The sequence below is a fragment of the Melospiza melodia genome, chromosome 20, assembly GCF_035770615.1.
Source record: "Melospiza melodia melodia isolate bMelMel2 chromosome 20, bMelMel2.pri, whole genome shotgun sequence".
NCBI classification, from domain to species: domain Eukaryota; kingdom Metazoa; phylum Chordata; class Aves; order Passeriformes; family Passerellidae; genus Melospiza; species Melospiza melodia.
In genome coordinates, this window is record NC_086213.1 from 10703888 (window position 1) to 10730697 (window position 26810).

General features: G+C 50.1%; 1 protein-coding gene across 1 annotated transcript in view; it reads right to left on the reverse strand.

Annotated features, from left to right (window-relative positions):
- Nucleotides 1–15933: 15933 nt before the first annotated feature.
- Nucleotides 15934–26810, reverse strand: part of MYO18B (myosin XVIIIB) — a 64926-nt gene continuing 54049 nt past the window's right edge. Inside the window, exons 41-44 of the mRNA XM_063172951.1 lie at nucleotides 24944–25077; nucleotides 23837–23998; nucleotides 17361–18589; nucleotides 15934–16583 (exon numbers count right to left, since the gene is read on the reverse strand). Of these exons, the coding sequence (XP_063029021.1) occupies nucleotides 17362–18589; nucleotides 23837–23998; nucleotides 24944–25077 (1524 nt within the window). The 3' untranslated portion in view covers nucleotides 15934–16583; nucleotide 17361. The remainder of the gene's footprint in view (nucleotides 16584–17360; nucleotides 18590–23836; nucleotides 23999–24943; nucleotides 25078–26810) is intronic.

A 26810-nucleotide genomic window follows, 5' to 3' on the forward strand; every position in this document is an offset into this window, starting at 1 on the left:
TAAAGCCTGACTCTGATGGCACGAGGCTGCTCTGCAGAACACAATGTAATAGCAGGGTGAGTCACAGCCAAGGATTTGTATTCAATATCGGTTCGGATTACATTAGCTTTGCCTAATGCCTGAGCAATAAAGTGCCTCTTCATTGTATAGCTGCAATTTATTTCGGCTCCTGGGCCGGTACAGAGCAAACATCCATCATTGCAGCAGCACGTGTGCCCTGCCAGGGGAGCAGGCTGGGGGATGCCGGCTCTGCCTCCCCTCCTGCTCCCGACAGGAGTTCCTATTTTGTCATGGAATGAGTTCCCATTGTCGTGGAATGAGTCCCTATTGTCATGGAATCCTAGGATGGTTTGGGTGGGAAGTGGCTTCAAAGCCCATCTTGTCCCTGCCATGGAGAGGGGCATTTTCCACTGGACCAGGTGTGCCCAAGGCCTGTCCAACCTGGGATGGGGAATCATCCCTTTGATGGTCGGGATGGGGAATCATCCAGTTGATGATTGGGATGGGGAATCATCCGTTTTATGGTTGGGATAGGGAATCTTCCATTTGTTCATCCATAAAACCTGCCTGGGTGTCCCATCAGAGCCCAGAGCTGGGAACAGTGGCTCTGTTCCCCCAGCAGGATGTGGGTGCTTCACTCCAGGAGCAGATCCCTGAACCCCTGTAACAATCCACAGGTCCTGGAATGTGACAGTGTTCACACGGGTTCTTGGATTGGGGAAGAGATGAGGATCTGACTCCATGTTTCAGAAGGCTTGATTTATTATTTTATGATATGTATTACATTAAAACTATATTAAAAGAATAGACGAAAAGGTTTCCTCAGAGGGCTAGCTAAGAATAGCAAAGAATGATAACAAAGGCTTCTGTCTCGGACAGAGACTCCAAGCCAGCTGACTGTGATTGGCCATTAATTAGAAACAACCAACATGGGCCAATCACAGATGCACCTGTTGCATTCCACAGCAGCAGATAATCAATGTTTACATTTTGTTCCTGAGGAGTCTCAGCTTCTCAGGAGGAAAAATCCTAAGGAAAGGATTTTTCACAAAAGATGTCTGCAACACTGGAGCATCATTCCAGCCCCCTGCCATGCTTCCTGCAGGCTGCAACTGCTGCCTCTGAGCGCTGAGCAAGGGCTCTGGATGGGATATGGATCCCTCCAAACCTCTGTACACCCAGCAGGTCCCAAGCTGGTGCTGTTCTGGTCCCATCCCTGCCTCACACGCTGTTCCCCTAAATTCCATAAGAATTCAAAATTAAAAGGGAGGGTTATACATTAGAGGAGGGAAATCTTTGGTATCAGGCGTATTGGGAAGTCTGTGCCTCCCAAGTACCTCAGCCAAGGAAGAAAGAGAGAAGGGAAAAGTGCCCAGGAAATTGGGATAAAAAGGCGGCTCCAAAAACGAGAGAATCCCAGGGGAATGCCCCATGGCCTCTCCCTTTATTCAAATAAAGCAAAAGGACTCCTCTGTCTCCTTTTTGCACGTAAACCTCTGCTGTTTGTGGATTAATTTTCCTGACAAGGGTGACACGGGTGCTTTGGCAGAGAAGGAAGGTGCAGGAAAGCAGCAGAGGCTGTGAGAGCACAGCCCGGGCTCTGCTCTGCTGCAGCTGCTTGGCAAAGGCTCCCGTGCTGGGCTCTGGGCTCAGTGCTGCCAGCTCAGCCCACAGCAAGGGCAAGGGGACAGCCAGCACTGCTTTATTTTAGTTTGCAGAGGTCTGGGAAAACGGAGCGCTTTCCTTGGCTGCCCACCCGGCTGAGAGGAATGGCGGATTTGTCTTTACAAATGTTGTAAAATAATTCCTGCTGAAGGGAAATTAAAAACCACAGCTCTTTGTGTACTAAAGCCAGGGTCAGGCGACAAGCAGTGATAGGCTAAGTGATAAGGATGGGGATTCAAACACTGTCTCCAGAGATGGATATTTCAAGGGATTTTTTTTGTCTGACAAGACTCCAGCAGGAGGCATTTGATAGGCATCATCAATAAGATAATATTCCGTGCCAGAAGTTCATCCCAGACGATTTTCACCTGACAGGATTACAGCAATTATTCACCAGTTCTGAGAAATGAGGCAGCAAGAAAGAAAAAATCTACGATGTGCTAAAGAAACCCAAAAGACTGTATAAAAACAACCCCTTAGAAATGACATTTGGAGACCCACAGGGATTTTGGTGCACAGAGGCCAAATTCTGGGTTTCCCTGACTCTGATTGCCTGGCTCAGAGTCGAATTGCTTGTGGCTTTTTCTGAATTTATACTTTGATTATTTAATAAATTTCCTTAATTATTACATTGGAGTATTCACTTATAACACAAACAAGCTGTGGGTTTGCTGGTAGATAAAACTAGCACTGAGAGGTAAAAGAAGCAATGGGAAGGATTCCACTGATTGATGAATGGGATAAGATTTTGCTTTTACAAATAAACTTTAGGTTTGCTGAGAAATGAAATGAGGCATTGAAAGGTGAAAGAAACAATGGGGAAGAAAACCTCCTAAATTCTGTAAGAATTAAAAATTAAAAAGGAGGGTTATACATTAGAGGGGAATCATTGATATCAGGTGTATTGGGAAGTCTGAACCTCTCAAGTACCTCAGCCAATAGGGAAAAACTCCTAAATTCAGTAAGAATTAACAATTAAAAGGGAGGATTATACATTATAGGGGAGTCTTTGGTATCAGGTGTATTGGGAAGTCTGTACCTCTCAAGCACCTCAGCCAATAAGGAAAGAGAGAAGAGAAACGTGGCTGGGAAATTGGATAAAAAAGGGGAGGCTCCAAAAATTGTAGAGATGCCAGAGGAATGCCCCATGGCCTCTCCCTTTCTTGGAATAAAGTCAAAAGACTCCTCTGTCTCCTTTTTGGACATAAACCTCTGCTGTTTGTGGATTAATTTTCCTAACACAGTGATGATTCACGTGGGCAGCAGTGAGTAAGAGCCTTATCTTTATTTACTCAATGCTTTCGTGCCGGTGCCTTGGAAGACCTCGGAGGAGCATCCGTGAGAGGAGAGCTGAGCCAGTCACTGATGATTTATGGACTCTCCCGTGCAGGGCACAGGTCCCTTTGTGCCTGGCACACAGGCACTGGGCCTGGCGAAGGAGGGAGCTGAAGCTTTGCTCGGAGGAGCTGCCAGGGATTTTTATTGCCTGGGAAATGCCCCCGCATCCCCTGCTGCCGTGGGTGCCCCTTCCTGTTTGTCACCTGGCCAGGCAGAAGGGGCAAGGAGGGATCCATGAGTGTCCCCAGGGGAGTGGACAGATCAAAAATCACCACCTGGGACAGACGAAAAAGCCACCACCAAAGAGGGGCCCGGCACTGTGACACTCACCAGGTGGTGACACAAAGTCCTTGCCAAATGTGGGGCTGAAGGAAGTGGCTCCAGGACTGTGCTGAGAGAGAGGAATGCCCCTGGGATGGAGTGTAATGGTGTTCAGAGGGGTCTTAGGATGAGGGAAGAGACGAGGATCTGACTCCATGTTTCAGAAGGCTTGATTTATTATTTTATTATATATATTACATTAAAACTATAGTAAAAGAATAGAAGAAAGGATTTCATCAGAAGGCTGGCTAAGAATAAAATAGGAAAGAATGATAACAAAGGCTTGTAGCTCAGCTCTCTGTCCAAGCCAGCTCATTGTGACTGGCCATTAATTAGAAACATCCAAGATGGGCCAATCACAGATGCACCTGTTGCATTCCACAGCAGCAGATAACCATTGTTTGCATTTTGTTCCCGAGGCCTCTCAGCTTCTCAGGAGGAAAAATCCTAAGGATTTTTCATAAAAAGATGTCTGCGACAATGGGGTCCTTAGGGCTGAGTGATGCCACCACCATTGATTAGCCCATGAGCTCGTGGTGTCCCCAGGGCTGGACATTGATGCTGTCACCCTGGGACACTGAGAGCTGTCCTGCGGAGCTGTGACGCCGCTGCTGCCAGCTGGAGACACGGTTAGAGGTGACATCTGATTGCTGAGAACACCTCAGCCAGCCCGTGACTGCCAGCAGGGCTGGGCCCGTGCCAGGGCTGGGCCAGTGCCAGCTCTGGGCTCTGCAGCACCGTGGGCGCATGCCCAGCTCGGGATTGGGCTGCTCCTGTGCCCGTGCTGGGACATCCACCTGCAGGGCACCTCCAGCACCCTCTGCTCACCCACCTGCACTTCCCAGAAGCCTCTTTTGCTGCTGGATAACCCAGGAGCAGCACTGTGTGGTGCAGCACCACCTTGCCCATGCTCTGGTGGCCAAGCCAGAGCCCTACAGGGCGCATTGTCACCCTCCTGTCCCTCACATGGCAGGATGTGCTGGTGGCATGGCTGTCACCATGGCTGTTCACAGAGGTCTTAGGATGAGGGAAGAGACGAGGATCTGACTCCATGTTTCAGAATAATTATATATATTACATTAAAACTGTACTAAAAGAATAGAAGAAAGGATTTCATCAGAAGGCTGGCTAAGAATAGATTAAGAAAGAATGATAACAAAGGCTTGAACCAGCTGACTGTGATTGGCCATTAATTAGAAACAACCAACATGAGACCAATCACAGATGCACCTGTTTGCATTCCACAGCAGCAGATAATCAATGTTTACATTTTGTTCCTGAGGCCTCCCAGCTTCTCAGGAGGAAAAATCCTAAAGAAAAGGTTTTTCATGAAAGATGTCTGCGACAGGGAATTCCTTCAGTGCTTCCCAGGCTGCTGGGGTGGGAGGGGGGATCCCTGAGCCCTGATCTTCTCACAAAGCCAGCACTGCTCCCTCTAAGGAGCTTAATCCTTAAATCAGCCATGGGGCTGATGCTAAACCTGTTAGTGCTGGCAGCAGCACCCAGGAGCTGATGGCTCCATGCCCAGGGTGGCACTCTGGGATGAAGAAACATTTCCCATCCCACAAATTTGGGGTAAAAAGCCCTGATTTCTGGGACTGCTGGCGAGACGGTGTCCTGTGGGAGCAGGGGAAATCTGGATTCCTGGGTAAATCTGCTGCCATCCAAGAAAAAAAACACATTTTAATCGAATCCAAGGCGATGCTGCGATCTAGACACAGGAAATGTAGGCCACGCTCACAAACTGGGAGGCTGCGTCCCAGAAAAGATCAAATGTGGAAATAATTTAGAGGCTGGAGGAGCAAAAGCAGCTCCACAGGCATTCCCAGGGCCCTGACACCCTCCAAGGCTGGAGGAGGGTCCAGCAGAGCCCTGGTGAGGTTTAGGGCCTTGCTGTGGTCCTGACGCACCCGTGGGACCAAGGGGAATATTCCACGCAGGGCTGGGAAACGTGCTTCATTAAAGAGGGGTGTGGCAAACAGGAGAGGGTGAATAAAAGAGGGAGAATTCTCTGAGGAACTGAAAAAAAAACCAGCACTGAAAGGCAAGGAGGGAGCGAAGCCCCTGGGGTTTGGCCAAGGAGGATCCAGAGGTGCCTGGAATCCGCTCTGCAAAAATGTTCCTGGGATAGAGCAAGCTCTGAAAGGGCCCTTTAATCCAGCAGGGAAAGCACAAGAGAGCCAACAACTGGAAGCTGGAGCCAGACGCATTTAAATTAGAACAAAAGACACATTTCTAATAGCGAGGTAATTAACCACTGGAACGAATTATCAAGGGGAAGTGATGCTTTCTCAGCCTCTTGAAGTTTTCAAATTAAGTCAGGGTGTTTTTTCTGAAGGAAAAAGCTTCACATGAGCAAAAAAACAACTGGAGGAATTTACTGCTTGTGCTCCCAGAGCCTGCAGAACACTCTGGCCTTAAAATCAGCTTTTATGATAAAACTAGTGGAATTTTTAAGGCAATTTTTAAGGCAGATTCAAGTAATTGCCATGGTATGGGAAGAAGAGACATTTCCCAGCATATTCTTGTTCCCAGTGAAGCTGGTCCTGCCACAAGCCATGCTTTTATACTTGTCACGCTTGGGACAATTCCTTTGCCCTCTGCTAAGTGAAAAATTTGGAATTTGGAAAATGATCTGGAAGTATCCCCAGGGACCTGCTCTGGGTCATGGGGCTGCAGGTCCCTGGTGCAAAAGCATCCTGGAAACAGAGCCTATCTGAGCTGGGGCTCTCCTTGCAGGACACCATAAATAAATGCACAGATGTTTATATTTATATTTATATTTATATTTATATTTATATTTATATTTATATTTATATTTATATTTATATTTATATTTATATTTATATTTATATTTATATTTATATTTATATTTATATTTATATTTTGTTTAGGTTTAGAAAATATAAATTTATTATGTGAATTTATATATAATGTAATATATAATATATTAAATAATATATAAATAACAATAATAAAATATAATTTATAATATATATTTTTATAGATTTAGATTTAGATTTAGATTTAGAATTAATTCTATATCTATACCTTTATTTAATTCTATATTTATTGCTATAACTATTGCTATATATTTATATTTTTATTTATTTATTTAAATTTATTTATATGTTTACTCATATATTTATTTCTATATATTGGTATTTATGTTTACATTTACATTCGTATTGATTTATATATGTATTTTTATATTTATTTCTATATTTATTACTATATTTATTTATTTTTATTTATATTTATTTTTATATTTATTATTTATTATTTTTATTATATATATTAATATATATATTATTATAAAATTATTATATATTACTATAAATATTATTATATTTATTATTTATTATTTTATATTTATATTTATATTTATATTTATTTTCTTTATTTTTATTTATATTTATTACTATATTTATTATGTATCTATAAATATAATATAATCTATATCTATATCTATATCTTTACATTTTTGTGGTCCCCTGAGCAGTGGCACCACTGCAGTGGCCATGCCAGGGGTGAGGTGGTCCCTGTGTGTTTGCTGTCAGACAGTTTGGCCCTTCCTGTGAGCTGGGGCTGAGCTGGGAAGTCAATCACAGCTGCTCCGCAGAGCTCTGGTCCTGTAATTACTCCGTGATTAAATAAAAACGTAATTCCTTCAACACCTCCGCACTCCTGCTTTATTGCAGGAGAGCCCACACAAGGAATTAATGTTTAAATAATGGCTTTCCTCCCCAGGAGCAGGCTCTGAGAGAGGCAGGAATAAATTAATGCTCTGTCCCATGGATGGAAGGAGCAGCGCCTTGCTGGGGGCCACGGAGGTGACAGCGCAGCATCCTCTGGGATTTCCCAGTGACCTCTCTCCACATCTTCTGGGCACAACCCAGGGATTCCCTGGGGCAGAGTGCAGAGTCCCTTTGGGGGGTACAACACCCCAAATCCTCTCATCTGAGGAGCCCAAATTCCCCTGTATATATTATAAATATTAATGAATTAACCACCCCGGCTGGCACGAGGAGCCTTCCTTGGAAGGGCCTGGAAATTTCCTAGTAATTCCTGCAGCTTTGGTGCCTGGAGGAATGCAGGGAATTCCAGCTGTTGGTTGCATGGATTTCTGAGCTGGCCTGGAAATTTCCTGGTGATTCCTGCAGCTGGGATGGAAGTTTGGTGCCTGGAGAAGTGCAGGGAATTCCAGCTGCTGGAATTCTGAGCTGTCCATCTCTCCCTATCAGCAGCTGCCTGGAAATTTCCTGGTAATTCCTGCAGCTGGGATGGAAATTTGCTGCCTGGAGAAGTGCAGGGAATTCCAGCTGCTGGAATCCTGAGCTGTCCATCTCTCCCTGTGGGCAGATGCCAGCAGGGACATCAGTGCCTTGGTGAGGAATTGTCTCTGCCTGCAAAGGGCGACGCTGTTTCGAGCTCTTTATTAAACCGAGCACAATCCTGTGCGCCAGCAGAGATGAAGAAAAGCTCCTGATAAGTGGGACTGGCCATTCCCTGAGTTCCCAGTCTCCTTGGTTACGGTACAACACACGAATGCTTTTCTCAGCGAGCAGGCTGTGAGCAGAGTTTGAATCCCAGACTGGAGGGGTTCTCCCTCTCCCTGCCTCTACCTGGTGCTGCTGGGAGGATGCTCAGCACAGGGGGGGTGGGGAAGGGGCTCCTGCTGCTTCTGCAGAGGTGTCTGAGGGATGCAGTGGGAGCAGATCCAATGGGCTCTGTGCAATCCCAAAGCCCAGAGCCCAGACAAGCTGCTCCCTGCTATTAACAGGACTGGATGGAGGATGTGCTGCCTGCTGTAACTGGTGTGAGGATATGCGGGCTAGTGTGGGGCTCAGAAAGCCTCAGCCCCTCACCCAGCACCTTTGAGGAAGCCAAGGAGGGTGCTGGTCCCATATTTAATGTACAGGAAGGTGCTGGTCCCATACTGAATGCACAGGAGGGTGCTGGTGCCATATCTGAGGCACAGGAGTGTGCTGGTCCCATATCCAAGGCACAGGAAGTTGCTGGTCCCATATTCAATGCACAGCAGGGTGCTGGTCCTATATCCAAGGCTCAGAAAAGTGCTGGTCCCATATTTAATGTACAGGAAGGTGCTGATCCCATATTGAATGCACAGGAAGGTGCTGGTCCCATATCCAGTGACAGGAGGGTGCTGATCCAAGGCACAGAAAAGTGCCAGTCCCATATCCAATGCATAGAAGGGTGCTGATCCCATACCCAGTGACAGCAGGGTGTTGGTCCCAGCTCTAGAGCGCAGCCAGGAGTGGCTTCATCACAAGTTTGCCACACTGACCCCACACCCGTGCTGTGCCCGTGCTGCAATGCCGCCTCTGTGGTGTCACCCAGGGCATGGCAGTCCCAAGGGATCGCTGTCACCACAGCCAACCTGTGACAGCCATTAGCAACGTGATCCCCTGGCTGGCCAGAGCCTCCTGTAGCTATGGTAATGGACTACCATAATTCACAATTATAATGTCAGATTTAAACCCAGGGCTTGTGCAAAAGGATAAAAATATCTCTTTGCTCGTGGGATCTCAGTATTATTTGCTTTGCTATATTGGAAGCTAAACGCTCTCATGAACATCAAGTGATTGTGCCGAGATTAAACACTTTTCTTCTGTTTATGCACGTTTCACCCTTTTATAGTTTTATTAAAATGCTGGCTGCACTCTCAATTAAGCAAAATCCTTCTGCAGTTGTAAGCACATTTCATAGGAATAAATAATTGAATCTGAAGGGTGTTTTGGGCTCAAAACCACAATGCTAAGATACTGGGGGTGGAGAGCTGGGCCAGGGGAGGGGGCACTGCCATCTCAGTGTGTTCCAGCAGGGATCAGGGCATGGAGCCCTCCAGGTGTGCCCCCATCACACGCCTGGTTTGCACCTCCAGCCCAGCCCATAACCCACAGGGGCAAATGGGGCTCATGGCTCCCCTTTCTGCCCCTCATCCTAGCAATGCCACTGACACCTTTCATCTGAGGAGCCCGAATCCCCCTGTATATATGATAAATATTAATGAATTAATCACGCAAACTGCACAGCTTGGGCTCTGCCAAACTCGCAGTCGGCGTTTCTCCGAATTTCGCATGGAAAAATCTGTCTGTTTTCTGCCATTTCTTTAACCTCCAAATGTTGCTTTCTTGGCACTTCCCAGAAAGCACATGTTCAGGTTTCCAGCACGGAGTCCTGTTTCCCTGGATCCCTGCCCACGCTCCCCGTGCTCGGCTGAGCTTCCACGTCCTGGTGCTGCTCCCGGTGCCTGCCCGGGGCACCCCAGCACCAAGCCCTGCTCTGCCCTCCCTGGCACCTCTCCTGGCTGTGTTGGTACAGCACCAGGCAGACCAAACCCCTGTGAAATCCCACCCACTGCTGCTGGGGAGCTCTGGCAGAGCAGGATGGCTTTATCCTTGAGGGTGGCAGCTGACAAAGGCTGTGCTGTTGGAGAGTAATTAAAATGGACAGGTACCAAACCTTTGTCTCGAAGCCCCCGAGACCTTGAGCTATTTCTGACACGTCAGCGGGAAGTGGCAGCAGCGTGACGAGCTCAGGGTCAGGGCTGGCTCTGAGGGACCCTTCTCCCAAGGCACAGCAGCCATGGTGCCCTGGCTGCTCCATGAATATTCCTTAGGAGAAGCATTTTCAGCGGCACCGCTTTGCCCCAGTTTTGGATTTTTGCTGTGGGTGACGCCTGGGTGGGTTGTGGAGTCAGTGCCAGCCCAGAGCTCTGCAATTGGAATGCAAATGAGCCTCAGATCCGGGATTTGCTTCTGCTGGGTGGGTTTTATTCCCTTTAAAGGCCTCCCTCTGCTCCAGGTACCCCAGTGCCAGCAGAGGGTTCCTGCTGCAGCAGCTCTCTCCCCAGCTGGTTTGCAATGTGCCACACGAGCACAAAGACCTTGCACTGTAATTAAGCTCTTGCTGTTCTTTCAGGACTTTTGTTCAGAGAAATTCATCACTCAGAAAGAGCAGCTTGGCTGGGAGTTGAGGGAAAAACAACACTTTTCCCCCAAAGCCATGGCCAATGTGTGGAGGTTGATGCCCAGCCCTCTCCATCATCTGGGTGAGCAAATGAGGACCCATCTCCTGCCCTCAGTCCTCTCATAAATTATTTAGCACAATCCAAATTACTGGGAATGTTCACTGGCCATCCAGCTAAATCTAATTTGTATTAAGTTCATTTGGCAGCAATTTTCCTTAATGGCCAGGGTGGCCTTCTGTGGGTGTGTGGTAAAAGTGGTCTCTTGGATATAGGTGGGAAAGGCCTGCGTGGGCCTGCACTCCAAAATAACAACCAAAAATTAATTATAGCCATTATAACAGCTCAGAGGTACACTTAGTGAAAGTGGAAAATGGAATGAGGATAATTATAATGGTTTTCCCCTACTGTATCAGTCATTTGATGACATAGGAAGCTCTTCTATAAATAAAGAATACATCAATAAAACACAGCACACAGAATCTATAATATATAATGTATTATGTAATATACAATGCAATTTTAAGCTGTATCGATGTATAATATGTATCTACCATATAAAATACATCACACAGAATATATAACGCATTCTATATAAATATAGAATACATCAATAAAACACATCACACAGAATCCTTAATATATAATGTATTATATAATATAATATACAATGTAATTATAAGATGTATCAATGTATAACATGTATCTACCATATAACAATACATCACACAGAATATATAATGTATTATATAATATACAGTGTAATTTTAGGATGTATCAATGTATTCACTATATATTTATATATGTTTCTTTATAATATATATGCAAAAATATTATATATATGATAAATAATATATTTAATATAGTTATAATGCATATAATGCATTATATATATCTCTAATGCATATTATATATATAAACAATATATAAATCTATACAGAATCTATAATATATAATGTATTATATAATATACAATGTAATTTTAAGATGTATCAATGTATAATATGTATCTACCATATAAAGTACATCACACAGGATATATAATATATAATGTATTATATAATACACAGCATAATTTTAGGATGTATAAATGTATAATATATATTCACCATATATTTATATATAGCAGTTTATTTATAGTATATATGCGAAAATATTAGATATTATAAATAATATATTTAATAGAGTTATAACGCATATGATGCATTATATATATTTATAATGCATATTATATATAAAAATCTATACATATAATAAATTTATAATGCATTATATGCATTATAAATTCTGCATTATTTTGAATTGACAGAGATCAGGAGCTACCTAAGGGCACATGGTGGTCCAGAACAGGGCCAGCCCTGTCCCTTCTGCTCCTGGGCAGATCCCAGCCTGGTGAGGTCACTGAACAGCCCCACCACATCCCCCTTTGCCATCTGGATCTCAGCTTTTCCAGCCCCAGGAGCAGCAGGATCAGAGTCAGCCTAAACCGAGCTCAGCAGAGCCTCAGCTCAGAGCCCCCTCTGACTCCTTGTCTTGAATTCAGGGTTTTTCCCCCTAGGAGAGGGGTGGGGTGGTTGCTGTTCCCCAGATGCTCGGGATGCTCCGGGCTGATGCTCGGGATGCTCCGGGCTGTGCTGGGATTGCCGGGAGCCCGGCGGGAGCTCCGCACGCTCTTGTCACCCTCTTGTCACCGGCACGGCGGGAGGGTGTGGGCTGGCTGGCACTGAGGCAGGAGTCCCAGCGGGACTTCAATAAGGATAAAGCTCAGCCTGGTGAAAACGAGTCCCAGCCTGACAGATGGCCCTGAGCGAGGGGGAAAGGCAGGGAGAGCATCCTGCCTTCCTCCTGACAGGCCTTGTGCTGGCATGGGCACTGGGGGGACACCCTGGGCAGGGGTAAGACTCTGATTTTGATGGGGACAGGAGATTTATGGTCATCCCCAGTGGTCCTGTACAGCACAGGGATGCAATTCCTGCTCTCCATCCGAAGAGGGGTGAGGAGGGTGGCCAAGACAGCCTTGCTTTGGCAAATCGAGTCCATTTTCGCTTTCCACCCATCCCTGCAGTGCCACGCCATGCCAAACTCTTGGCTCATCTCTCAACAGACTCATTTCCCCGTTCCAAACCCATTTGGAAGTCCCAGTGCTGGGGGTGGCCTTGGCCACTGCTGGAGAACAAGCCCAGCCACAGCAGCAAACAGTGAGCAGGGCAAGGGGGAGGCTGCCACGCCTGCTGAGCCACCCCAAGGAAGAATAATTTCAATTCCATCTCCCTTTTGGAAGGGACAAATTTCATGGCAGAGAGGCTCCGTGCATGGCAGCAATCAGGAATTAACTCCCTGCATCCAAGCGCCGTGAAATTGAATCCTGTCAGCGTGGGCAGGAGCTGAACACAGCCCAGGAGAGGTGGGGGTTCCATGTCCCCATCCCTCTGCCACAGCCACCAACCCATCAGGACAAGCCTGGCTGCTCTGCCAGGGGAGGATGTGCAGCTCTGGGTGCTTCTTATCCCCCTGAGCTGAACAGAGCCCAGGAAAAGTGGGGGTTCCATGTCCCCATCCTTCTGCCAGAGCCACCGACCCATCAGGATAACCCTGGCTGCTCTGCCAGGGGAGGATGTGCAGCTCTGGGTGCTTCCCATCCCTCTGGGCAGAGTTAGGAGTCAAAGCCAAGTGTTTATCATGGAAACACGCAATCCTCCAGCCAGGGAATAAAGTGCTCTGACTCCATGATTCAGAAGGCTGAACAATTGCTTTACTAAGCTATTCTATATTACACTAACACTATACTAAATACATACTAAAGGGATACTATACTACAAAGATACTATACTAAGGAATACTAAAGAAAAACCCAGACAGTTATGACACACATGGATCCAATTGGTCAAGGAATTAAAACAATTTTCACTGGTGTCCAATTAACAAATCACTTCAGGTAAATAATCTCCAGAACACATTCCACATGTGCAAAACAACAGGAGCAGCAAACAGAGATAAGAATTGTTTTCTCTTCTTCTCTGAGCTTCTCACTATCTTCTCCAGGAAAAATCCTTGGGAAACTTGTGCCTGTTGCTCTCTGAGAAGAGCATTCACAGATACAGGTGCTGGGAAAAGCAGCTTATTTGTGGGAAAAAAAGGCTCATAGAACCAGCTAATTGTTTGGAAATGCACTAAATGGAGTTCCCTGATTGCTCTGAGAGCTTTGGAGGAGGCCACAGAGCACCTCAGGCACGTGGTGGGATTCTCAGGGTGGGCTGGTGCAGGACCAGGAGCTGGATCCATGATGCCTGTGGGTCCTTTCCAACTCAGGAATTCTATGATCTCCTTGATGCTCAACTCCTGCAAAGTGCTGTGGCTCAGGGGGGTGATGGGGAGACCAGAGAGGTTTCCAACCCTGGTACCCACCTCAGCAGGGACTGGGAATGGCAGCCAAGCCTGCCCAGCTCAGAATATTCTGATTCTCACTACTCAATCTAGTACAATATCCAAATCCTATAGCATTTCCATACAGCCTATAAGAATCATTACATCACCATACTGTCTTACATTTTAAACCCTAAAAACTCCTCTTTGGGTCCCTTCTGCCAAGCTAGTAGGGTCTGCTCTGACCCTTGGGCCTGCCTGCAAGCAGAGGGTGTTGTCTCATCAAAAGGGGATTACCTTCAGCTGGCCACCTCATTGTTTTCCAGTTGTTCAGTAACTGAGCTATCTCAAAGCTTGCTTTCATTTCAATCTCACTTATAGTTTCTATATTCTCAAAATCTTTAGCCAGGCAATCACATTGATAAGGCTTTCCTGTTTCATCTTCCCCAACACAGGGCAAAGCTCTTGTGCTGAGAGCAAGTGAAACGTGCTGAAACACAGGGACAATGGGAATAACTCCTGTCCTCCCCCTCCAGGCTATAAATGGCCGTGGTCCTGCTCCTGGCTGGCTCAGCCATCAGTTTTGTGTCTCCTGAGCCTCCCAGGGGGAGCAGGGACCAGAGTTTCCCCCCCTGTGCTGTGCACACACCGTATTTTCCACCAGCCAGCACTGATGGATGGCTCGGTCTCACCATCCACGAGCTTTGCTCTCTGGCTGCTCCAAGGGCAAACAATTCTCTGGACTGAGCCTGCAACGCTCCAGGCCAAGCATCGTTTTTGTCCTGGTTTGTCATTAAAGGATGTGCACAGCCATTCCAAGTGACAGAGCAATTTCCTTTGTGTCCTGCAAAGCGAAAGGAAAAGAAAGAAGTCAGCGTATTGCACACAAATCTGCTTCTCTCCCGCAAGTTGAAATAGGAACAGCTTAATTTCCAGCAAAGCCAACACTGTAGTAATTCCAAATCAAAGGCTTTGTGTCAGAAGAATCATTTTGCCACAGCCACAAATAACGAGCAATTTGTGTCACGTTTGGAGATGAGATTAAAAACGAGCTGCAAAGCGACGCCTCGGCCAGTGGGTGGTTGTGAGCTGGACTTCGGAGGCCAAACGTGGGGCAGCACTGGATTCCTGCTCCTGGGTGTCCCTTCTCCAGGTGCCACTGCTGTCCCTCCCCTCAGGTGCCACCAGCTGGCTTGGGGCAGACAGAGGAGCCAGGATGGGGGAGCTGGGGAAGAGAAGGCTCCAGGGAGAGCTCAGAGCCCTTCCAGAGCCTAAAGGAGCTCCAGGAGAGCTCAAAAGTGGCTTGGGACAAGGACTTGGAGTGACAGGATATGAGGGAATGGCTTCCTTCTCTCAGAGGGCAGGGATGGATGGGATATTGGGAAGAAATTCTTCCCTGTGAGGGTGCTGAGGCCCTGGCACAGGGTACCCAGAGAAGCTGCGGCTGCCCCCGGATCCCTGGAAGTGCCCCAAGGCCAGGCTGGAAGAGGCTTGGAGCAACCTGGGATAGTGGAAAGTGTCCCTGCACATATCAGGGGGAAGAACTGGATAAGTTTTAAGGTCTCTTCCCACCCAAACCCTTCTGTGATTCCCTGCTTCTGTGAAATCCCTCTGGGGAGCAATACTCCCTGCAAAGAGAAAAGCACTTGCTTCTTTTTTCCTCCCAGAAATAGCGGGATCGTTTTAAAAAAAGACCAATTTAACACTAATTAGAGGAAATTTCTTCATCTGCTGCCTTCTTGCATGAGGCAGGCGTCCTGCAAGGGACACGTGGGAGCAGGAGGAATGTCACCCTGCCCCCTGCCAGCCCTGCGGAGCCGCCGGGAATTGCTGAGCAAAGCGCTGATGTGAGCCCCCATCCATCGCTGACAAGGGAAGTGCTGCCTGCTGCAAGGCCCTGCTTTAAATGAGAAGTGAAGGTGAGGAGTACAACAGGCAAAACAAAATGCTGAACAGTGCCCAACCGGCCTTTCAAGCTGCCACTGCCCTGTGGCTGTCCCACAGGGGTCCCAGGAGAATGTGCAAATTGGTGGAAATTTCTCCTCATGGAGAGGAGAGATTTGTGCATGGACATTGTGCATCCTTTTGCCCCAAACTTCTGACCAAGGAATAAGTTTGGATCTCTTCTAGGAAAGAAGGGTGAGGGTGAGAAAAGAGGGTTTTTTTGTGGAAGGAGGTGCTCAGCTCTGCACTGCACAATTTCCACACACCTGAACCTACTGTGGGGAAAGGAATAACCAGAAGGGACCTGCATGTCAAAGAAGCAAATATTTTATTGTGTAAAAACCAAGCAAACATTAAATAGAGCCCCTCCATCACCCATGTGCCTTGCAAACCACTGGGATGTGCCCAGGTGTCCCCCACAGGCTGCAGCCATGGAAGCACAGATGGATCCATCAAATACCTGTGGAATTATCAAAGTTTCAGAGCTCTGCTGTTGCTGGGTGTCACACTGAGACCCAAGAGCATCCTCAGGATTAGCTGCATTTTTGGGCAGTGCAGCGTGGGATGAGACACCTGGGCTGCAGCTCTGGGTTACAAGGGAGGGGTTTGGTGTCCCCCCAGCTCCCCTCAGAGCGGCTTTCCCAGGCCATGGCACATCCTCAGCATCTGTGGCAGCCGCTGGGGTTGAATTTAAGCACCAACTCCCAAGTCAAACAACTGCAGGAGAACAGGAAAGTCCTTGTCCCCGCGGCTGGCCCTGAGCAAAGCTGGGAAACGGGGCAGGAGCATGAGGAAACCACGGTGTGTCCAGGACCAAAATAAGTTTGTAGAACCATCCCATGACTTCTGTGGAGCCTTCTGCAGTCTCTGCTCACGTGAGGTGGTTCTGCCAGGAGCAGGGATGCTGTGTGCCCATCGTGGCTCCTCGTCACTGCGGGTTGGGGCTCGATGGAAACGGATCCTGCAGAAATTGGGACGCTGCATTATGCAAATTTGCTTCCTGGAAAGAAATGTTTTATTAACATGCGCTCCCTTCGCGTGTTGGCTTAGTCAATTTGGTCACAGCTTGACATCCAATAAGTTACTCTAAAGGCAATGGTTTTACAAAATGTTTTTCTAATCTATTTTAAACACTTAATTACAGTTGTGGCGCATTCATTAGGGACTCCGCTTTCAAACCTGGATTGCAGCAATAAATCCTAATTCTCCAAGTGTCAGTTGCAATCCAGACATGGCATCCAAGTGGGTGTCAGAGGCTGCTGAGGACTGGGGGAAGGATGTCTGGGCCATGTAGGAGCCCCATCCTCTGGAGAGGGAACCCCCAGTGTCCAGCCTGAGTTGACTTCTAATCACCAAGAAAGAAAATCACCCAAAAGAAATTTGGGCACCTAAGGAGGGAGTGCATGGGAGGATGAGTCCGCCAGGTGCTGGGGTGGCAACTGAGTGATGCTGGTTTTGGGAAATCCCAGTGAATTCCGAGCTGGTGCTGTGGATGCCTCTGGGGCTGTCCCTGGCACCATCAGCATCCCCATTGCAGCTCCAAAGGCGCAAAGGCAAGGGGTGACCAGTCCCGGTGCCACGCACCCCGAGGGACACCCTGGGATGCTCTAACACACCAGGAGGAGCACGGGGACTCCTGTTCTCCCGAGCTATCCTGTCCCCACACACTCCCCAGCAACATCAGCACGGCCAACGATGCTCAGGGCCAGCACCCCACATCGCTGCCTAGCACACTTACCTTACTCTTTGCCCAGATATTTCTTCATGATGCTGCTGACATCGTCCTCCCTGCCCTCGGCCTCGGCTCGGCGGCTCACGGCGCTGCCCTGGCTGCCGGCCCTGCCGCTGGAGCCCTCCCCGGCCGCCCTCGGGGGCTGCGGCCGCCGCTTGACGCTGTCGGCGCTGCGGGCCGAGCGCTGCGAGCCCGAGGATGAGGAGGCGTCGGAGACATCCCCGGGCTCTTCCCTGCCCTTGGCCGTGCCCTTGGTGTCGGAGGGCTCCAGGCTGCCCGAGGCGATGGCCTCGTCCTCGAAGCGCACGGTGAGGGCCCGGGGGTCCCTCCGGTCCCTGCGGGCTCTGCCCAGGCTGCTGGCCGAGCGCGACTTGCGGATGGCCGGCACGAAATCATCGAAGTCAACCTTGGTTCTCCTCTCGTAGTTGAGCGTGGGGATTCTCCAGCTGAAGGGGTCGCTCCCTTTCCCCTCGCCCAGCAATCCCTCCGGCTCCTTGCCCAGCTCCACGTCCTCCAGCGAGGGCTCCAGGCAGCTCCTCCAGGAGCTCAGCCGCGGCACCTCCATCCCCGCAGCCGGGGAGCTCGGCCGGCGGCCGGAGCCGTCCAGGCCCGGCAGGAGGGACTCGTAGGAGCCGAATTTCGATGCCTTTTTGAGCACTGGGGAACGCGGGGGCCCGGCCGGCTCCGAGGCCATGCTCCGCAGGCTGGAGGAGCGGGTGAGGCTGGCACCTGCTCCCTCTCCATCCCCTGCCCGATCCCCCTCCAGCCTCCCCGGGGGCTCCTCCAGGGCAGCCCTGGAGCGCCGCAGGGCCGCGGCACCGGTGGTGCGGTAAATGGGCAGCGAGGACGCGTCCCCCAAACCCGGCTCCCGCTGCCGCCGCAGCTCCTCCACGTACTCGGAGAGGGCGGCAGAGCTGGGCACCGGCCCCGAGCCCACCGGGACCGACCCTGATGCCACCGAGACCGACCCCGATGCCACCGAGAGCCTCCTCCGGCTGGGCACCGGCGGGGACACCCCGCGCAGCAGTGATGGGGATGTGTCTCCTATCCTATCCACCGGCTTCTTTGGGCTCTCCAGCCCCTCTTCTTCTGCCTGAGGTTTCCCAAATTCCCGTCTTCTGGCCGCCAGCAGGGGACTCGTGGTTCTCCCCGGATCTGCTGCCTCGGTGGGGCGGGCAGAGCTCCGGGAGGAGAGAGGGCGGCTCGGAGCGGGGTCCTTGGTGTCTCTGCTCACCCTGAACAAGAGAAATGTGGGAATAAGTTAAGAAACTTATCAGGTAAGTTGTAACATCAAGTTCTTTGTCCGCTGCCTGAGATGCGAGCTGCTGGCGTCTTCCCATTGTCATAATCACGTCATGAGGCTGATGCTGGAAAATAAAACAGCTCAAGGTACGTTCCACAGGAGCCCAGTCCCGTTTGTGGTTTGTAAAAACCCCCTGCCAGCGTCAGAGAAACCCGTGTTCGTTTAGCTTGCGGGGTTCCCAGTGACCGGGATGTCATCCAGGAAGGACAAAAAGCAGTGAAAAGCTGGCATTGCCATGGGAGCCTCGGGATGAACTCACTGCTGCATCCAGCAGTTGGGCAATGCCCAAGGATTTTATCTCAAATAAGCCCAGGTCAGCCAGCCTGGATAATTCCTGGTGGTGTGACCAGCTTCAGCTCTGCCAAGCCGGCACTTACCTCCAAATATCCTTCTTCTTGACAGATTACAGCAATATGTAGGATTTATTTTATTCCTGTCAAAGCCAAAGATTATTCACTAAAATTTTATGAAAGCGGCTCGCGGCGCACCCCCGACACATCTCAGTGTTATTGCTGGGCATGTTTCACCCAGGCTGCTGCTCAAACAGGAGCCCTGCTACACCTGGATCTGATGCTCCTGCACAGTGAGGGGGGATGGCCAGACAAGGGATCACACCCCAAACAAGGAATGGTGCAGGAACCACATGGGATCCATCTGCCACAGAAATGGGGGGACTGCAGCCACCGGTGGGCTTGGGGTCACTGGTGTCACTAAGCCCCTGCTTAGTGATCCCCTCCAAGCATTTTGACATTTTCGATCCTGTCCAAGCATTTGCTTTATGGCACGGTCCCTACTCCCAGGTACCCCCATCACTGCTCAGCCAAGGGAAACAAGGTCTGGCCTTACTGAGATGTTAATTTGGGAAAGAAAGGAGGAGGGAACAGGGCAGAGCGAAGCAGCAGGACCCAAAGAACAAAGGGATCTCCGGGAGGGAGCAGCAGTGATGAAGGTTCCTGCCCTGGGAATGCCGCTGTTGCCATGGGAATGGGGTGGGAGGGGAGAATTCCGGGACGCTCGCTCGGACCAGGCTCTGCTGCTGACCCGGGAAATAATTCACATTTGAGATGGGCTGAGGACAAACTCCAGAGCTGGGAAATGCGGGATTGCAGGAGGGAAGGGGCAGTGGAGCAGCTCCAGCTTCCCGGTGCCCACTGGCACAGCCCAGGGCACAGAGATGCCCTCCCAAACTGGCACCCACCACCTTTCCCTGCCCGTTTAACCAGCCTAAATCTCTTTATTATTAAGGAATTAACCAGATATTTCATCTCCCTGAATCACTGCACCCTTCAGGCCCGTCCCATGCTGACACTGCTGAAGCACCACAGCTGATGAATAGTTTGAGACATTTCAATAATGCTGGATTTTAGGACCCTAAATTGCATCTTACTTAAACGGCTGGTGTAATCCTTCGGTGAGGTTTTGTGCAGAAATTGCTCCATTCATTCTGCACGTTTCCAAATAATATTGTAACCTGCGTGCTGCATGAATGGCTTTCATAAATTAAACACCGGCATCAGGGTTTTTATTTGGGTTTTAAGGCTGAGATAAAAGTGAGTGGAGATGTGAGAACCACTAATGGGCTGTGAACAAGGACTGAACATGCTGTATTTATTGTCCTGTTCAACATGACTGACAGGGGATGCTTTCCTGAATATCTTCAGGGTCTGAAATGGAGTGAAAGCTGCAAAGGTGGGATTGTTCCAGCTTCCATGACTGCCCCAGAGCCCAAGCAGGGACTTCACACTCTCCATGCCCTGGTTTCCAGCGAAAGGCCAAAACTGCCCCATCCATCCCTGTCTCTCCCAAAAGTTCCCATTTTCTGCACCCATTAAACTGCCAGAGGCGGGGCTGGATTGGATATTGGGAAGAAATTCTTCCCTGTGAGGGTGGTGAGGTCCTGGCACAGGGTGCCCTGAGAAGCTGTGGCTGTTCCTGGAGCCCTGGAAGTTCCAAGACCAGGCTGGAGAGAGCTCAGAGCAACCTGGGATAATGGAAGGTGTCCCTGCCCATGGCAGGGGATGGGACTGGATGATTTGGAAGGTTCCTTCCCACCCAAACCATTCCATGATTTGTTTCTTTAACTGTTCCCTTATTCCCTCCAAAATCATGGCTCACCTTCCTCATCCTCATCCTCCTCACAAGGCAGGACACAAGAGCCAGACAGTCACACCCCATCCTCTGCTCATCCCTAAATCCCTCTCTGATTCCCAGCACGAATTCCCAGGGCTCAGAGCGACCCCAGGAAGGCACAGGCAGCCCCAAAAGAAGGTGATGCCACGGGAGGCAGGACCCTGAGCCCCTGCAGCCCTGAGCAGAGCCCTGCTCCTCCAGCATCCTCAGAGAAGATGATTTTCCCATCTTTTCCCGGCAAAAAATGCCTGGGAGGCACCTGGAAGCCAACAGAGCTCTGCAATCTGCCATTCACACCAAACCAAATGACATACAACAATAATTAGCGAAGATTACATAGCAATTAGCATGATTACAATTATACCAGTTGAAATCATTTATACAATAAAATCCACACATGCTTTGCAACACATGACCAGGGCCGAAAGCGTGGCTGGGATGCTTTTCATGGGAGCTGATAAATAAAACCCAAGACAGTTTCAGGGAGGGGAGAGACACTGGCCTCATTTCTGTCAGGAGAGGATTTTCTTGTCACACCATCATCTACACAAGAGCTCCCGGTCTCCCACGTAATGATTTGCTTTTGACACAATTCTGGTTAAAAATAAACCTGTCGGATCCCCAGCAGCCTTGGGACCAGGGCTCCTGGTTTTGTCAACCAAGGTGGGAGGGGAATTGCTGCCAGGGTGATCCTGGGGCTGTGGATGCCCCAGTCCTGTGGGATGCAGGATGGAGAGGCAGATCCTGGGGCTGTGCATCCACTCCCTGACTGCACCCCTGGATGACCTCCCATCACAGCACAACCCTGACCTGCCTGGAAAAGGCCAGAATAAATACATAAACTTTTAAATTGCCTTCTTAATAATAATAAAAAAAAATCATATTTATCACAACCCTGAGCTGTGTCATATTTATGGAGGCTTAGCTCTGCCGGCCAGCGTTTTGTACAAGGAATTTAAATAGCAGAGAATTAAAGGCAACGTTAATCAAAGCTCTCCCTCCTGTAAGCACAGGGGTGATAAGAGCTGCCTGCTCTCCTCTGGCTCTTGGCAGCTGTTTGTTCAGCAAACAGCCCAGATGTGGTGCTGAGCAGCCAACACGAGCAGGACTCGTTTTTCATTACTGGGAGCTTGTGTAAGACAAAGGAATCTTAATAAGGAAGAGCTCATTTCCCTGATCTCGTTTTTATTACCTCCAGTCTCGTCTCCTGTTTGTTTGCATTTCATCCCCTCCTCTCTCGATTTCCATCCTAGATGAGCTGCAGCCAAACACAGCAGCTCCCACACCAGCCGTTGCGATCAGCCCCTTCACCAGCCCCAGGACAGGGGGAGATGCTCACACTGAGGCCAGGGCTCGGGACAATTTGATTTGGGCTCAGGATAAAGGCCACAGGCAGCCCAGCAAACCCCAAAATCCCAGAATCACTGAGGTTGGAGAGGAATCCAGGAATCCAATCCCCACCTTGTCACCCAGCCCACAGCACTGAGTGCCACCTTCCTTAGGGATGGGCACCCCAAACCTCCCTGGGCAGCCCCTGCCAAGACCTGACCACCCTTTCCATGAAGAAATTCCTCCCAATGTCCGTCCTGAAAGCCTGCATATCTTCTACTATAAATCCAAAGTATAAATTGGATATATATACCAGAAATAATATATTAGCCACAATGCCTGTTTTTCTGTCATTCATTAATGATCAGAGCTGGGTTATTTGGACCAAAGCCTCCTCAGCAGCACTTAGGAAGGGCTTTATTTATTGTGCAGGGTGCCAATGAGCTCAGCCCACTGCTCTCAGGGCTCCCACTCTTCACTGGTCTATGGGAGTTGGAATGGGATGATTTTTCATGTCCCTTCCAACCCAAACCATTCCAGGATTCTGTGACCTCCCCACAGGTCTGACTGCTCTTAAACTCTGCCTTGTACCTCCCCAGACTGCTCCAGCTCACTCAGGGTGTTTCCTGCAGGGGAATTTCTCTTCAGAACATCATTTCTGACAACAGTGATTCTCCTGAACAAGGCAGGTGGGGGCTGTGGGGATGCAGCTCTCCGGAATCAGAGCAGGGAGATTAATACTAATGTCTGCAGTGAGACTGTGCTCACAACCCTGACAAATCCTGTCACCTTGGAGCATCTTCACCTGCAGGGAGCTGTGCCCAGCCTCAGCCTGGCACCTGCCCTGGTTATGGGGAGAAAAACTGGGAAAGCGGTGATCATGTCCTGAGACAGCATCCCTGGGGGAGCAGCAGGGTGGGGAGGTCCTGAATCACAGGGGCTGTGAGTAGGGGCACTGCCAGCCCTGCCCACCCTGAATTTCACCCCTGCTCACTCTGAGTTTGGCTGGTTGGCACCTTGCCCACCTTCCCTACAGGGGGATGATGCTCTCTGGAGCCCACTCTGCTCCCTGCCCTAGGATTCCATCCCTGCTCCATCTCTGCCCTCACAAACCTCCAACACCCTCCTCCATCCTCACCAGCTCTCTCCACAATGCAGCCCCAGACCCTGATTTACACAATTTTTCCAAACTCAAGCCATGGGATTGTTTCACATATGAAACACAAATATCTCTGTGACACAGAAATGGGGTTTTTCTCTGGACTGGGTGGTCCCTCTGATGGGCACCAATTCAATATGGGCACCCACAGAGCAAAGCATTTGGGCTGTGCAGGTGCTTGGGCTCCTCCCCATCTCTCCCCTAGCCCATCACCATCACCACCAAAAATTAACATATTTGATATTAGAACAGTAGAAACGCACCCCTCTCCCTCAGCGGCGAGCATATGGCATACAAATCCTCAAACAGGCCGCAATGCCTCTTTAAATTATCTCCAGAGAACACATCAAGGCACATTTTCCTGCTTGAAGCACGTTTTTGATGTAGTGACTTTCATCTGGCGTTTCACTGATCCCCGGCGTGGCAGTGACTGCCTCCCTCGATTCGATGTTTTAACCTCAAACACCACAGGTCCCTCTGAGCTCCGTCCCGCGCATCCCAGAGGAAGCTCCCACGTGTCACCACCACCCAAGACCCCCAGGATGGGCTGGGGTCCCTCACCTGAGGCTCTGGGTGCTGCGGCTGCCCACGGATGGTGCTGGAACGCTCCCGGCCACGCTGGCACTCAGCAGGGACGTCCAGCCTGAGGAGGAGCTCGGCCAGGACATGACGCTGTCTGCAGGCTCCAGGCTGAGCACGGAGCCAACAGTGGAGCAGGCATCCCTGGGGGGACAGGAGAGACATTCCTAATGGATGGGGTGTGAGAGTCTGTGAGAATTTTCCCTCATCTGCCTCACGATTGTCGTTGGGGCACCGCTGGAGAGAAGATCCCCTCCGTCTAGAATCTCTGAAGGAGAAAGTCACACGCCAAAGGCCCCGAGACCTGAAAGCTCAGTGTTATTTGTTTTCACAGGTGTGTTTGCTGTGTGCTAAGAAGGGGGCACCGTGCCCTTTGTGCAACAATAGCAGCTCTGGAAGCTCTCCCACCTCTCGTCCTGCCTGGACTTCTCCTGAGTTTCAGGTGGTCTCCCACCAAAGACCCTCACCTGTTTTACAACCACCGTGACAGACAGACTGAGATGTAAGGAGCCTCTCCATCAAGGACCGAGACATGGAACCCCCATGTGAGAAGGCCCCTCTGCTCCTTCCAAGGACTGGGACTGAAAACCCCATGTGAAAAGGCCTCTTTGCTCCCTCCAAGAACTGGGACTGAGACCCCCCAACCCAGGGGAGGTGTGTGGGGGAGGCAAGCTGACCAAAGCGAGATGTTTGCCTGCAGGTTGTGACCGCTGGACCAAGAAAACAATGCACTTCTACTCTAAACCAATCCCAAAGTGCAGAAATCACTGCAGAAAATGGAGAACAAGAAGAAGAAGAAAGAAAGGCTGGACATGCCCAGATTCCTCCATCTTATCCCCATAACCCCCATACCAAAAATCCTAAAATCTACATTTTCAGCCTGTGATCATTTTGCTATTACACCGTTCAAACCTGTGGGACTTTCACGTCCCCATACAAAGCTGGTAACTTGCTCCAGGGGTCACAATCAAATCCCCAGGTGTTCTGGGCAGCGTGCCAGGGTCTCCGAGCCCCCTGGCGGGGTCCTCAGCAGCTCTGGACACCCGGAGGGATGCGCTGAGTTCCGACACCCCCCAGCCCTGCTCTCACCTGTCAGCGTCGCTGTCGTCGCTGTCCCTCAGCCCCTCCAGGGCCACCTGCAGGTCTGCGATGCGGCGCATGGAGGTGCCCAGGTCAGCCTGCAGCCCCTGCCGCGCCTCCGCCAGCTCTGCCAGCTGCTGCTCCTGCACAGGGGACACCACGAGAGGGTCTGCACCTGCCTTGGGGGCTGCTGAACCACCCCACACCCAGCCCAGTGCTGCCTGCGGGGCTGGTTAGCTGCACCATGCCCTGTGGTGCTTGTGAACATAAACTGCATCTTCCAGCACCTTCCAAAGGGGCTCCAAGAGGCCTGGAGAGGAATTTTGGATAAGGGTATGGATAAGGGCAGATTGAGATTGCTAGAAGTAAGGCTAGTATTGGGGTTGTGATAAATAAGATTGGGGAGGATGTTGATGGTCAAATAGGTTCTTTGATAAATAGTTTTACTCCACTTCTTTGATAAATAGTTTTACTTCCAGTGCTTAAAGGGGTTCCAGAAGAGCTGGGGAGGAATTTTAAATAAGGGCATGGAGTGACAGGACACAGAGAATGCTACCCACTGTCAGAGGCAGGGTTAGATGGGATATTGGGATGAAATCTTTCCCTGTGAGGGTGGTGAGGCTCTGGCACAGGGTGCCCAGAGAAGCTCTGACTGTCCCATCCCTGGAAGTGCCCCAGACCAGCTTAGGACAAGGCGTGGAGCAACCTGAGATAGTGGAAGGAGTCCCTGCCTATGGCAGGGGTGGGACTGGATGAGTTTTGAGGTCCCTGCAACCCAAACCATTCCAGGATTCACAATCTGACACGACCCACCCATCTCCATGGACCAGCATCTCCCACCTTGCACACCAAGGGCACCAGCCTGGCCCTGCACCTATGCTCATCACATTCCACATCCTTCCAGCTGGGAAGGAACCCCTCCTGCTGTTCCCAGGCCATCACAGGGCAGAGAGGAGGGAGCAGCAGATCCACAGTGATGGAAGCTGCCAGCTGTGAAATCGCCACGGCGGCAGTGACAAGGTGAGGGATGACTTGAGACAGGCCAGGGCACAGGAGCTGGCACACTGTCACAGTAAATAATGGAAGGCCTGGAATCACCAGGCACACAGGGCCCGGGGCAAGAGCATCTCAGTTCATCAAAACATGGAAAGGAACAGCCCAGTTCGGGTGTCACAGCAGCTCCTGGGAACGCGCTGGCGTTGGGGAAAACTTCACTGCTGATCAGAAGTTTTCTGAAACTTGGTGTTTCCAACTTCCCTCCTGGCTCAGGCAGAAAGTGGAAACGAGCTGTTTCATCAAGGGAAGAGTTTCATCAAGGACTGCAGGGGCTCAGAACAGGGCTCACAGTGAAACACCAACCCTGAGAGGAGGAAAGAGCCCCAAGCTCTGGGTGCCCACGTGCCTGGGTTCAATATTTGGGACTGCAGGAGCAGGGAGTGGAACTGCTGCCTGATAAAGAGCTGAGCCCTTCCACAGGCTGATAAGAGCCTCTATTGACTCACCTGCAGGCTATGGCACAAATCAAATACAGTTCAGTGGCTGCATTTAATTCCACTCCTCTGTCCTGCTGCTGTTAACAGCGATGGGCAGGGAGGCACAGAACAATATCCCCCTGCCAGCACTCCAAAACCACTTCTCTGGCCACAAACACAGAAATTCCCTGAGATGGCTGTGGGAGCAGCAAGCAGAATGCCCTGGGGGCTGGAGGGGTCCCCCTGGCTGGTGGGGTCACCCCTGAGCTCGCTGCCTTCTGCATGATGCTGGGAATGATGTGAGGGAAGGGACCATCCCAGGTGATGCTGCTGAGCTGGGGCTGCCCCTGGCACCCCCAGGACACCCCTGGCACCCCCAGGACACCCCTGGCACCCACAGGACA